At 44.9% G+C, this 15,195-nt stretch overlaps 1 protein-coding gene across 5 annotated transcripts in view; it reads right to left on the reverse strand.

Moving 5' to 3' along the window:
* CRAMP1 (cramped chromatin regulator 1) overlaps positions 1–15,195 on the reverse strand; it is an 87,478-nt gene that overhangs the window by 54,915 nt on the left and 17,368 nt on the right. For all 5 annotated transcript variants that reach the window (XM_078777600.1, XM_068117791.2, XM_068117792.2 and 2 more), the window contains exons 4-12: positions 13,362–13,515; positions 13,109–13,192; positions 12,670–12,718; positions 9,149–9,234; positions 8,824–8,947; positions 8,578–8,659; positions 7,025–7,267; positions 4,007–4,151; positions 786–1,567 (exon numbers count right to left, since the gene is read on the reverse strand). In XM_078777600.1, coding sequence (XP_078633726.1) covers positions 786–1,567; positions 4,007–4,151; positions 7,025–7,267; positions 8,578–8,659; positions 8,824–8,947; positions 9,149–9,234; positions 12,670–12,718; positions 13,109–13,192; positions 13,362–13,515 — 1,749 coding nt within the window. The remainder of the gene's footprint in view (positions 1–785; positions 1,568–4,006; positions 4,152–7,024; positions 7,268–8,577; positions 8,660–8,823; positions 8,948–9,148; positions 9,235–12,669; positions 12,719–13,108; positions 13,193–13,361; positions 13,516–15,195) is intronic.

Genomic DNA, 15,195 nt, shown 5'->3' on the forward strand with positions numbered 1-15,195 from the left:
ATCGATTCTTCACCATTGGGAAATGGGGCAAAAACGATACATAGCAGGATATCTCAAAACGATATGGACGGATTTGGACGAAGCTTGGTGGATCGACTGGGTGTGTGACAAGAAAGAATCGATTCGATTTTGGTGAAGATCTGAATATGGATTTGAATACAAGAATTGTTTAATTTTTAAGTGATTCTTCACCATTGAGAGATCGGGCAAAAAGCGATATATAACATGATATTTCAAAAAGTTGTGGACGGATTTGGACTAAACTTGGTGGAGAGGTTGTGCGTGCGACAAGGACAAAGAGATTCGATTTTGGTGAAGATCTGAATCTGGATTTGAATACAAGAATTGTTTAATTTTTAAGTGATTCTTCACCATTGAGAGATTGGGCAAAAAGCGATATATAACATGATATTTCAAAAAGTTATGGATGACTTATGACTAACCGAGGTGAATGAGCTGGTTCGGTGACACAAACAAGCCGATTAGATTTTGGATCATGTTAGAATCCAGATCCGGCCTATCAGTGGGATACAAAACAAACTGTTCAGCCATGGCGGAGGTATGCGCTCCACCGAGTGCCTTTCTAATTCAAGAATGTGAAGCAAAAATTGATGAATTGCATTGGAGTTTTCTCATTTTTTCAAAATAGAGCTTAGTTTACCATAAATAATGTACTACCGTGTCTCTCATAAAGCGTTTTGAGAGCAACGGTAATATGAAATTCAGCATAGCTCCACCATAGACTGACAACAACACATCACCCGTAAATCTGCGAGGGTACTTACAGTTGCTACGTTAGCCTGCAGGATAGCCAACTGCAAAAGTTGCTTCAACCCAGTCCGTAAGGTTGGATCCCAAGCTTCTGCCGTACCCGTGGGATCTAAAGGTGAGAGTGGTGTCGAAGAAACAGTCTCTGAACATTGCCCATTCACCCGAGTCATACTCAGACCCCCAAGCTCTGGCCAGTCATAGTCCAGCTGCAGTTTGGACGGTTTGCCAAGCATGAGGTATACTTCGGCAATGGTGAGAGGTCCCATGGTTGCCCCCCAGCCCTCTTCACGCAAATTATTTGCAAATTCTATTGCCGCTTCTTCCTTGGACTTCTTGGGTGGGAACCCTGTGCCACTTCCAGTCTCAACAACATCCTCACTCACCCCCACTCCACAATCGCCCAAAACCTTCTTGGCCCCTACTTCCTGATTGTGAGCACACTCTGCAAGTCCAGCAATCACCCTTGTATTTTGTGTTTCACATTCATTAGTCCAAGTCTCCCCTTGAACTTCCAAATATGTTTTAGGACCGCAATTAGAGTAGTCGTTGATTTTAGGCCACTGTTCACCTGGAGACATTACTGTTCCTTCACTGGGCAAACCCTCGCAATCATCGCTATCTACAGGATTGGACACATTGCGACCAGACGGCAGGCTGCGCATCGCTGTATCCGACACAGAGTTGTCATCTGCGTCCCATCTCGGAGGAACAGGCAAGGGTGAGTTTGCAGAGGTCGAGGGAACCCCTGATGGCCATGGAGGTGTCGAACAGAAGTTTGTTGACGTCTTCAGTGGAACTGTGAAGAAAAACATTGAAATTAGCAAGTACCACCAAGAGTCAACTGGTCACGTGCAAAACCACAAACAATACAAAGGTAGCAAGGAGCAAGACCCTATAAATGTGTGAAACAGAAGACAAATGAGAAATCTTTATCTTGGGCCAAATGAGGGAGGGCGAGTGGCGGGTCCGGCAACCATCCCATGGACCTCGTCCGTACTCGAACCCTGACTCGGAACAATGTTATGAACAAAGAATATTGAAGGCTGGAGGTCACAAGTGCACATGTTCAAGACAGACACATGATGGCAAAGAATTGTGCTAACTTTCCCAAATTCCCCTAATTACCCTGCGCTCGCGAAGCGAAAAGCAGGGGAAGGCATTCGGTTGGGGACGTGTGGTGTGCCTGCATTTTTAAAATTCATTTTCTCGGCTACCGTTGGTCTGATTTACATGAAAGTTTACCATAGTGGCGCCTCCGCCTGTAGAATTTTTATTCATAATTATGACGAAATAGGTCAAGTAGTACGGACGGCATCTTGGAAAAACGTTACACCTCTATCTCTGAAACAGCTCAATGGAAAAAATTGAGGCAAAGCTCATTGTCAAGTACTCCCCATGGAGAATAAGATATGTTAATGATGACGTCAAGCACTCCCTTGCAGTCACACTCTCTAATCTCCGAAATGAAGAAATGTTGTTCCAAAGTCAAGGAATCATCTCATGTACTGTTTCTCTGTGTGTTCTAGGATAGATAAAAGTTCAACCTCGTGTTATTAAATCTTCTAATCACGTTTACTCAGTGTCCTGTGAAACGTCAGATGATGCAAAGCTTCGTAACATAACAAATCTCCATTATGACGTCATATTTCGACAAGTACAACGCTTGATCTCATCAGTATGAAAAAAGAATTCTCTGCAACTGTTAGTCCGATAGACACGAAATTTTGATCGTAGAAGCGCCTCGGCCTGTACAATTTTTAATGATAATTATGATGTCATATGTCACGTGGTACAGGCGCCATCTTGGAAAAATCGAAAAATGTTGCACCTCTATATCTCCAAAACCACTTCATGGAGAAAATTGAAACATGGCTCATTGTAAAGAACTCCGCATGGCGAATAAGTGTCGTTACCGATGACGTCATTGGTACCTTAATTATGACGTCATAATTTGACAGGGACAACACTCCAACTTCTTTCCTGAAATTCCTAGTTGTGTCAATTTGCTTTATAACATGTACCCCTTCTCTCCCCTCCCTCCCCCGCCCCACCGGCCCTCCCCACCGGCCCTCTCCCCCCACCCACCCTCTCCCCTCCACAGATCTACCGACGTCACTGTTCTCTACTGTTATTGTGCTTGTGTGCTTTCCTCTCACTCCCCCTCTTGTCTCCTGCTCCCTTTGTTTATTGTACGTTTTATGGGTCTGTGCCTGTTCAAGTGTGTCGTGCGTAATGTGTTAGCTCTTACACGAGCCTTGACTCTGTATACAAGAAAACTCTTAGTCTGATCAGTTTGAAATTTATTGAGCATGATCTACACAACAATTATATTAGAGAATATACATTTATGATGTCATCGCTCACATGGTCTGGCAGCCATATTGGACCAAAGAAAAAAACCCTTCAAAAACAGAAGAGTTGGCTCACACCAATTTGACTGCACAGGGTAAGTATTATATGAATACCATCTAGTTAAATAAATGCCAATACAAAACAAATTTCAGAATGAACTCGAGTGGAATGTTTGGCATGAGACTTTAGAGTGCATACATTGAAATAAAATATGGTAAGTAAATCAAGATTATAGCCAAAGTGAGATTCAGGGCAATCCAGGTCATCAGATTGACACAAATTAGGAGCAAATACAACTCGAGCGAAGTCGATGACGAACCATCGCAAATCCCCACGCTTCCCACCTAAAGCAAAGTTGAAAAGATGGCAAAAGGTTCATCAGAAATGACGAGATCAAATTTTGAGTTAAAATATGTTCCGTTATGACCCCAGTGACGCAACTCCCCACCCCTGGGGCATGGACCAGGGGTCAAATCCAAAAAAAGTTACATATGTCATGTGTCCCCCAATGATCGTTGCATGGACAAAGTTTCCTTTAAAATGTGCCTGTAATTGCATTTTTTGGTTTTTGACCCCACCTCCGATACTCTTTCGCACCTTCTTGAATGTGATGATCAAAACTACTAAGTTTGGTGCATTTCTGCACAACTGTTTAAGAGGAAATAGCATGACGGATAGACAGAGAGATGGAACCAATTGCAATATCGCCCGCTTCCCCCACCCCCCGAGTCCCCCCTCAACCCCAACAGGCCCCCCACCCACCTTTCCCCCCAAAAAAGTGTGGGGATAAAAAGTTTAGAGAATTAGAGAAAGTAAGAAGAAAGAGAGAGAGAGAACAAGGATGAGCACACCAAAGCAAGAACGATCACATCTATGGCCTCACCACTGCAAATCTCCTCAGGAGGAGATGACACGGTACTATCGCCATCGGGGCTCACGGAATCCACCTGCCCCTCGGCAACAGGAGGGGGTCGGGGTGGCTTCAGGACTTTCGCAACACTGACAGGACTCCCGACACCACCGCTGTCCTGCACAATGGGTGAGTAGAGACAGGGTAAAGGCCAATGTAACAATCTTTCTCCAGTAGCTGGGCCTCAGTGACATGGTAGGTTCAGAATGGGAAGGTAATGCGATTCCTGCTCCTGATGCACGCATGCTCTCTCTCAACAGCGAAGAGCACATCTACATATTATGTCTGCACGAGGGGAAAGGGGTTTGAATAGGCCTGTGCTTACCAGGAGATTTGGGGAGCGGGTGGGGGCAGGTGAGTCACAATGGTGCTGTTGTGTACATAATATAATGTCCCCTCACTCATTCGACCATTATAAGCAAAAACAAACTATAGCGGACAATGGGAGCACAGCATCTGTGTCAAAGCAATGAAGAGAGAAACCATTCTTCAGAGAGACAATGTGTGACCTCCTTTTATGAGGTAATTTTTCAAGCAATGTATGGAGTTTTTCTTATCAAAATAGATTGAAAGTTCTTAGAGATGGATCTGATTCCCTTTAGGAGAAACGCTGCTCTGAAGATGGTTTTCATTGCATTTCTTATTTTGCAGGTACGTCAAGCCCCTGCAGGATTGCTAAAAAGTGAACCAGATCACTATCGACTAGCTCTCCTGGTTTGAAACACACATTTTCTTTGCACTGAATGGGGTATTTTCAGGGGGGGGGGGGGGGGGGGGACGAGGGAGAACACAGAGTCAAGCTAGAAAAATAATGAGCAGTTACGACTGTTACGCAGGCGAGTGCATAAGTCTAGGCCGGGATTACAGGAAGCTAATCTCCCCTCTATCTGGTGTGGTTTGGATCAGCACTTCCACTGCGTGTGTTTATAAATATACATGCATGCACATTTGTGAAGGAAAAATATCATTCATTCACGACAACAGCCTGCAATGCCATAAGGAATGAGGTTTATCAATATTCCACATTACAACAGCCTGGAATACACACAGGAAGGAAGTTCGTCGGTATTCTACACTATAACAGCCTGGAATACCATGAGGATTATCAATATTCCACATTACAACAGCCTGGAATACCATGAGGATTATCAATATTCCACATTACAACAGCCTGGAATACACACAGGAAGGAAGTTCGTCGGTATTCTACACTATAACAGCCTGGAATACCATGAGGAATGAGGTTTATCAATATTCCACATTACAACAGCCTGGAATACACACAGGAAGGAAGCTCGTCGGTATTCTACACTATAACAGCCTGGAATACCATGAGGAATGAGGTTTATCAATATTCCACATTACAACAGCCTGGAATACACACAGGAAGGAAGCTCGTCGGTATTCTACACTATAACAGCCTGGAATACCATGAGGAATGAGGTTTATCAATATTCCACATTACAACAGCCTGGAATACACACAGGAAGGAAGCTCGTCGGTATTCTACACTATAACAGCCTGGAATACCATGAGGAATGAGGTTTATCAATATTCCACATTACAACAGCCTGGAATACACACAGGAAGGAAGCTCGTCGGTATTCTACACTATAACAGCCTGGAATACCATAAGGAATGAGGTTTATCAATATTCCACATTACAACAGCCTGGAATACACACAGGAAGGAAGTTCGTCGGTATTCTACACTATAACAGCCTGGAATACCATAAGGAATGAGGTTTATCAATATTCCACATTACAACAGCCTGGAATACACACAGGAAGGAAGTTCGTCGGTATTCTACACTATAACAGCCTGGAATACCATAAGGAATGAGGTTTATCAATATTCCACATTACAACAGCCTGGAATACACACAGGAAGGAAGTTCGTCGGTATTCTACACTATAACAGCCTGGAATACCATAAGGAATGAGGTTTATCAATATTCCACATTACAACAGCCTGGAATACACACAGGAAGGAAGTTCGTCGGTATTCTACACTATAACAGCCTGGAATACCATAAGGAATGAGGTTTATCAATATTCCACATTACAACAGCCTGGAATACACACAGGAAGGAAGTTCGTCGGTATTCTACACTATAACAGCCTGGAATACCATAAGGAATGAGGTTTATCAATATTCCACATTACAACAGCCTGGAATACACACAGGAAGGAAGCTCGTCGGTATTCTACACTACAACAGCCTGGAATACCATGAAGAATGAGGTTTATCAATATTCCACATTACAACAGCCTGGAATACACACAGGAAGGAAGCTCGTCGGTATTCTACACTACAACAGCCTGGAATACCATGAAGAATGAGGTTCATCAATATTCCACATTACAACAGCCTGGAAGACATGCAGGAAGGAAGCTTGTTATTCCACACTATAACAGCCTGGAAGACCATAAGGAAGGAAGTTTGTTGGTATTCTACACTACTACAGCCTGGCATACCACAAGGAAAGAGGCTCGTCAGTATTCTGCACTACAGCAGCATGGAATACACGCATGAAGGAGACATTAAACATCACCTACACGTCCCGTGACCTCACTCCTCGCCTTTTGTCTAACCCTCCCTTCCACACCAAGCCGTTTTGTTTTCGACATCTGAAGAATTTAAAAAATTTAAAAAGAGCTTTTGGTGCAACTGTATGTTGTGACTATGATGTGATGCATGAATAGATTTAACAACCCTGAAGAAAGTTATATTTCATGTAAATGGTTGCCCCCATCCTTTCCTCCCTTTCCCCATATGTGGCCAGGTATGACACCACCAATGCCTTTACTGCCACGACGGAAAGAATGAAAAAACAAAAGTAACACCATCAGCAGTGATACATACACGTGCAAAAAAAGATCAATGAAAGTCATTGTGGTAATTTAAAAAAAAGAAGCAGAAGAGGCAGAAGAAAAATGTGAAGCAAAAGCATCATCAAAGAACCCAAAACAAATACGATAACACCTTTACCTTGCAGGATGTCATTTTAGCGACGTGATGACCCTCACGGTGAGGTGCATGCCTTGCGCGTCCCTCCTGGTGCCAATGCACGGTACACAGGGCCTTAGTGTGTACAATACGTGCTACACCAGCCAATAGGGTCACGCCCGCCTCTTTTGGGGGATAAAGTCGAAGCTCCGAGTGCTGTACATCCAGTGTCGGAGGTTGAACATCCAAGGATGTCCTCTGGAGTCCTTCGGAGAGGTTTGATCGCTATTTGTGCAGAATTAAGTACGGCACTCCTGGGGTACATCAGAATGGTGTAGAGGTTGCCATTGAACTGTTTAGCCTGAGTTTTACTACCGATCCGACTAAAACCGTCAGATTGGCACTTTGCAGGCAGCGCTTTGCATCAATGAGTGCTCCGTCCCTCGGATGGACGTTATGCTGTATACCTATCTGCTCTCATTTGCTGGTAGCCATCAATGATCGTACGATGAAGACTAGGCGAGTTATCGCTGGCACCCAGACCAATTTCAAATTCCTGCCCTAACCAACTCTCATTGACGGTCATGTCTGGCCAGCGAATTATTTTAAGACTTGGTCCAACTTTACATGCCAGCAATTCGAGCCACCAACCCCAAACTACGGAACATGTAAAGAAGAGCAATAGTCAGACTCGACTATTTGCGGGTTCCGCGTATTCACGGTTGATAAAATGCGACCTGTTTCTCAATTCACGAAAGTGTCCCGCAAATTCCCTATTTTTTTTTTCTCTATTCTTTCTCCATGTCCAGCGAATTCGCGATTTTTTTTTTTCTCTATTCGCGCCATGTCCCACGAATTCGCGATTTTTTTTTTTCTCTATTTGCGCCATGTCCCGTGAATTCATGATTTTTTTTCCCCTATATTCGCGCCATGTCCTGCGAATTCGCGATTTTTTTTTCAATTCGCAGCCGTGTCCCACGAATTCGCGGTTTTTGAGGGCGCAATTTTTTTTATTTTTTTTCCACGAGCTGCCAGCTTGCCATTTATAAAACCCATCTTTCACCAGCCATGCACAAAGCAGCTGGCCGTACGCAAAACAACATCTACGAGCCGGCCCCGAGCATGACCTACTTATACATTCGCTGCATGTGCTTCGCGTTTTCATCGACCTTCGCGGAGTATCGACATTCGCGGGATTTGCCTCGCCATTTGCGGGATTATCGCCGACATTCGCGGGTTTTGTCTAGCCATTTCCAGGACTTTCATCGACCATCGAGGATTATCGTCGGCATTCTCGAGATTTGCCTCACCATTTGCGGATTTTGCCTCGCCATTCGCGGTATGTCCCTCTCTATTCGTGGATTTTCACGCCTAGGGAACCAATCTCCCCCTTTTTCCATTGAAACAATGCCCCGCCATTCGCGGTTTTACAATTCGCGGCATTCCTCAGGAACGTATCCCCCATGAATAGCGGGGTCCGACTGCACCAAAGGGAGGAAAAAGACCAGGAAGAGAAATGGAACGTCTGATGCTCTAAAATACCACTTCCAATAACGAAATAGTTTACTACATCACTCGACAAGGGAAAAGGATACAAGTCTGGCTGCTCTGGGGCTCCATTTCTCCCGCAGAAACGCGATCAAGCTCGCCACTTTCCGATGTAGCTCCACAATCATTCTGTCAAAGGGTTAGCATATTGCAGTGGGTTCAAAAGTAAGATCAAGTACAATTGAAAAGGCGACCGTTTAGCTAACAACTGGTGCAGAAACATGGAAAAATATGCTCGAGTATAAAGACGAAGGATATTGGGCAAAGAAGGGTGAACGTGGTGAAGGTCTGACCTAAGGCGAGGATTGTGGGCCGTGTTCTGTACATGTGCCCAGGCCTTGTTTGTCTTTGGCAGCAGCTCCAGACACACTTTGGGGGGAAGCTTTGATGGCTTCTGATCTTCATCATCACTTGCTCCTGAGACACACAGAAAGTTCTCAACAAATCGAGTGAATTCAATGACATTTTCAAAAACCCCACAGAAAAAGATTAATTGAGGTCTCTCGGTACGGCACTCAAAGACCAAATACCAAGATCTTATAAGTCATAAATGCAGTACGTTGTGGGGTGGGGAGTGGAAAGGTGGACTGTCCAAAAGGATATTGGAAAGACACGCACCATAAGGATCACAGATCTTCTTGAGGGATCGACACATTGGCATCTTGATCCGCAGGTTCCGTCCCTTGTAACGCACCGTCGTGGCACTACGACACAGGAAAGCAAGCACACTTTAGTTGCCAATATAACAACACGATATACAATAGAAAATCCACCGGCCCAGCAAAATCAGTTCAGAGAAGGCAGGTGATGGCAGAACCAAATCAGGTAATTGACAGGATATCTCAAAAAGTTATGAACAGATTCGGATGGAACTAGGTCGATAGATTGGGTGTGTGACAAAGACAAATTGAATGGTTTATGGTGAAGATCCAGATTTGAAAATTTTTATATTTTGTTAAGTGATTCTTCACTGTTGAGAGATGGGGCCGAAAGGATATACAACATGATATTTCAAAAAGTTGTGTACGGATTATGACAAAACTTGTTGAATGAGTTGGGTAGGTGATAAGAACAAGCCAATTCGATTTGGGTTAAAGTCCGGATCCAGACTCGGCCTATCATCGGGATGCAAAACGTAAACTGTTCAGCCTGGTGGAGGTATGTGCTCTACCGAGTGCCGTTGTAGTTGTAACCGACAAGGCCATAGATGTCAAAAGGCATAAATGTATACCTTACTAACACCAGAATATTGATCAAACCATTGGTCTGTTTGGCGTTCTCATCTGAGCACTGTTCATTTTGCTTGGTTCCAGGTGTAAATCCCTTGTACTGGGTTGACCGTTACTGGAATGCACCTCACCAAAGCAATGGATTCTTCTGCTGGAGTAGAAATACATTCTTTGAAACAGAGTGAAATAATATTCAAACTGCATCAACTTCAGAGGAACAAAGTGACGGTGTGAAGTATGTGGGCAGGTAATAATTGGACAGGTGTGAATGCGGATACTGTGAAGGTCGATGCCATCTTGCGTACAGCAAGGGAATGCTGCCTCGTCAGGACTGGGATGTGCTATGCGATAAATTGAACGAAAAAGACTGTTCTTGTGCAAATCTAGTTCCTGGGGTCGAGCACACGGTGAACCCGGGTGTTTTGGTTGCTCTTTTCATCAATTCCTTGACGTGGAAGGAGTCGGGCGAGTTGGCGCTTGATACTTTGGAGAACAGGTATTGTTCCATTTTCTTACCTTGATACTACGCATGTATATACAGAACGTCCAAGAAAACACCTGCCGTAACATTGTTTACCTTTCCCGTGTCACATTTATCAGCCCTTGCCTCGGCTCGTCAGTTTTCGGAGCTTTATGTTGAAAAATGATTGGATACACAATCCACATCTTCTACCAATGTCTTCATTTTCACGTCGTATCCGAATCGATCTTTGCAAACTATTCCGTGGATTCCGAAAGAAAATTTGTCAACAGTGTGACCAGTTCCTGTATTGTGAAGCCATTTCTTTACCAACTCTCTTCTCTGGATATTTATCCATATTTGGTATCTGGAAAAGGCTTTTACTACATTTTCCTCTCATTGACACTCCAGCGTCGTGCATTCTGTACCGGAGCTGTGACGTCACATTCTCATGAAATCTCGCTCTCGGTGGCGGCGAACTGTGTTCATGGATTCGCAATCTTTATTGTTTAATATCTCTTAAAATACATTGTATTAAAAGCAAAATTTCAGGGAAGATCAAAGAAGAGCTATTTTTCTTGCCGTGGACGTTTTTCAATGATCTTGGTTTAATTGCGCTGTAACAATAATCACAAGGACAAATGTTTGTGAAGTACAACATACTGTCTCATGATTAAACCCGTCAGCAAAGTGACAAGTCGGCACAACTGGTATTTTCAAAACAAAAACGAATCCATTGAAAGTATATCGTCATCAAAATGAGACTACCATGTGTGTACGTCATGCAAGTCGTGTATGCATGCATGTAGCAGTTCTTGCAGGTAGGCAATTGGAAACACTTAGTCTAGTAGGAAGACTAGGTCCCCCTGCACTCCCCGGAGATATACTTCTAATCAGTGTTTCTAGATTGGAAAAAATGTGTAGAAAATGACTAGCTATGGCCCCAAGCTGAAAAAATGTCCCACATACCATTTTTATGCAAATTACTGCTGCAAATTTTATGCAAAATTATGCAAATTTTATGCAAATTTTTGATGAGGAGTAGAGTTGAGGGGTCTTTGAGGGCTTCATCGAGGTGCTCTCGGTTGCAAGACTGGGTCATTCTGAGAAGCACAGCAGGGTCAGAGATCATGATGTTCTCCTCCTCAGTGAATCTCTCCATCAACAGCCTCTCCATTGCCTCACACACTGTTTTGAGGCAAAAGAGGGACTTTGCGTAGGCCTTTCCACTGAGAACACCTTTGAGAGATCCACTTGTTACTAGTTGTGCCTCAAAGAGAATCTCTGCATATCCAGAACCACGCATCTTGTGTCCAGTGAGCATCCCGATGTAGTTCATGGATGTGTGGAAGGGTCCAATCGTTACTACATGACTAGCAAATTCATTTGGCCAGCGCCAGATGATGGGAAGGGCTTTCATGCAGACACCCAGATCAAATGTATTCAGGACCCATCTCTGACCCACCTCAGCAGTTGCTGCCTCGGAACGCTTCAGTAGCTCACGAACAACTGCGTTGTCTGTGATCGGTTGGTGGATAGGCGTGCAGTAGTCGACTGTTGATTTGCTGGGTGGGGGAGAACCAGTTGCAGAGGTGAAACCCCCTAGCCCAGGCACAGGCTGCAGGCCATTGCCAGGCCATTGCCATGCCATGCAGGCACCAGGCACAGACCGATCACAGACAACGCAGTTGTTCGTGAGCTACTGAAGCGTTCCGAGGCAGCAACTGCTGAGGTGGGTCAGAGATGGGTCCTGAATACATTTGATCTGGGTGTCTGCATGAAAGCCCTTCCCATCATCTGGCGCTGGCCAAATGAATTTGCTAGTCATGTAGTAACGATTGGACCCTTCCACACATCCATGAACTACATCGGGATGCTCACTGGACACAAGATGCGTGGTTCTGGATATGCAGAGATTCTCTTTGAGGCACAACTAGTAACAAGTGGATCTCTCAAAGGTGTTCTCAGTGGAAAGGCCTACGCAAAGTCCCTCTTTTGCCTCAAAACAGTGTGTGAGGCAATGGAGAGGCTGTTGATGGAGAGATTCACTGAGGAGGAGAACATCATGATCTCTGACCCTGCTGTGCTTCTCAGAATGACCCAGTCTTGCAACCGAGAGCACCTCGATGAAGCCCTCAAAGACCCCTCAACTCTACTCCTCATCAAAAATTTGCATAGAATTTGCATAATTTTGCATAAAATTTGCAGCAGTAATTTGCATAAAAATGGTATGTGGGACATTTTTTCAGCTTGGGGCCATAGCTAGTCATTTTCTACACATTTTTTCCAATCTAGAAACACTGATTAGAAGTATATCTCCGGGGGGTGCAGGGGGACCTAGTCTTCCTACTAGACTAACTGTAATCTGGCCCAAATCAGCACTAACGTGGATAAACACCAAAATTGTTTGCCATTTGATGAGAGAGGGCCAGCCGCTTTGGAATACTCACCCAATCTGAATCAGCTCGTTCAGCTTGCTTGCTTTCTTATCATCCATGCCTGGAGTGCACACACAAATCACACTCTGTGAGGAGCAAAGAGCAGAAGGATAGTACAAAGCGATACAGCAATCTCCTTTGGAGAAAGAAAAATCTATTGTGTTATTTTTACTCTACTTCGATTTAACTTTGCTGACACCTTTGGCCAACAGCTGCCATTTGCAAGTCTGTAGTGGTGTTGTGTCAGGATTGGTCTTTACGATCACGCTTGTCACGGCCTATCAGCAACAAGAGAGTTGCGAGGCTAAAAGTTATTGCAAATCATCGAAGGCCCAGATAGCCGCAGCAAGAAGAAGCATTGCCCATTAATGGCGATTCATTTTCTTTGCGCATCACAAAGGATGAATGGCACCGAATCTCGCGTGAACACGGAGCCGAGTGGACGACTCACATCCTCCGATCTTCTTACGCAGCTCCCCATAGCAAATCAGTCCGTAGAGCTCCTGTGAAGATTTCTTGAGATCCTGAGAGAACACTGAGAGAAAAGGAAGTAGATGTCTAGATGTTGACAATTCAAGTGCATCAAACGCTGTGCAGTAATCGGAAAAAGACAACCCCGTTGGGGGAATTCTGTGAAGCGGTTCACAATACACCACCGATGAGGAGAGTGGGAGGTGGGGGAAGATACAATTACCGATGTTTACCGTTATCAAAGTCGATGTACTTGCAGATCTTGTGCCACGTCCGGTAGTAGAAATGCCGGACTTGTTCCTTGTTCTTTACCATGTTGGCGGGCCTGCCTTTCTTGCGGTAACGCTGTGCAAACGAGTTCTGGATTGCTTCAAAGTCTTTACCATGCTTCGGGGTGGAAAATGGGAAGGTGACATGGGATTCCGGTTCAAACATGCCACCAAAACAATCGAGTTTAGGATCTGCAGCCGAAGAATAGATTTATATCAATAAAGTACAATGTTGATTGCATGTACAAAGTTTCATTAAAAATGATTTAAAACATAATTGCATTTTTCGGGATTTGACCTGTTACCCGCCCTCGGAGGTGGGGCCAAAAGTGATACTGCACTTGCACCTTCGTGCCATGTGATCACAACTGCCAAGTTTGGTGAGGAGATAGCGTGACAGCCGGATACACAGACAGACAGAGCCGATTACAATATCCCCCTGTTTTTTTTTTTTCCCCCAAAAAGAGTGGGGATAATAAATAAAGATTCCCACTGTTAGAGCATACACTGTTAAAGCCAGGTGGATAAAACCAATTCTAGACATCAAATAATAATTAAATACTTTTGCGGATATGGGATTTACATCCATCCATATCCGCTTGTAAATATTCCCCTATTTCCTCAATACTTCCCAACTATCCCCAATCCACCATTCCCTAGTCCCATTTTCTGTAAACAACACTCTGTAGACCCGACCTCCCCCTATTTCCCCCATTAAATGTCGCATCCAGGTCCACCGCATCTCACGTAGACAACTATAGGACATCTTGCTAGTTATTCTTAGTCTATGTCAGTTAAGGACTCGTTTCCATTAATTCTGACTCTTCGTTGCACCAGAATGTGATTGTATGGCACCGTTAGGAAGTTTAGGACCTCCCAATACCTCCCCGCAGCTCTTCCTCACGGTTCAACAACAACAACAACAACAACAACAACAACAACAACGGCGGCGGCGCGGGGAGTGCGCGTCCTCACTCCGGCTTGGTTGGTAGGGGGTGTTGGGAGCAACACCAGGCCTTTCCAACGAGCCGCCATTGAACATGTGCTCGACGGGGTTACCACGTAGGGGCTCGCTGTCAGCTCCTCGTCAAGGGCGGAGCCCGGTAACCCCCGCACCCAATGGGAGCGGCGGACCGGTCCCATCTGGGGCGGAGCCAAGCAGCCGAGGGCGTGTCACTCCCCGTTGAGCATGCGCAGGAAGAGGGAGGTGACGTCAGATGCGCGCTGAGCTGAAGGAGAAAGGACGCACCCTCCGAGCGCCGAGAGACCTCCCAAAGACTGAGCTGTATCCTGTCCCTGAGCCAAGGTGCACGTTGTGCTATCAACCGACCTGTCCTTCCCTGCCATCAATCCCTGTGTAAGTCAGTCTTGTTCCGTTTGTCTGTGGTCTGTCAGGGATAAGATAAGACTGTAACTAAGTGCCCATCTTTTCTGTGTCTTTACCTCATTACCTTGTAATCTACCCCTTTTCTCCACCACCAATTATATCCTCCTCCGGAGGTCTTGAGAACTGTACCCCTTGTGTCGTTTCATCTATCCCAGTCGTTGTGTCCTTTCCAATCATTGATTTAGCATAGCGCGACTTGGTCAACGTCGGGTGGAATCGGGTGAGTTGGGGAAGAATCGGGGGGAATTGTTAGGTCGCGGCAATACCACCGCTCGGTAAATAACATCTAATCCGCGATCCGTAACAACTGGTGTCGAGGAGTGAGATCGGACCCGAAGCGCGCTTAACGCACTCAAAATTACAAGTAACCGAAATTTGTTTTGTTTTAAAATAAAAACCCGAATTTTGAAA

This window comes from Myxine glutinosa, chromosome 5 (assembly GCF_964187855.1).
Source record: "Myxine glutinosa chromosome 5, kmMyxGlut1.1, whole genome shotgun sequence".
NCBI classification, from domain to species: Eukaryota; Metazoa; Chordata; class Myxini; order Myxiniformes; family Myxinidae; genus Myxine; species Myxine glutinosa.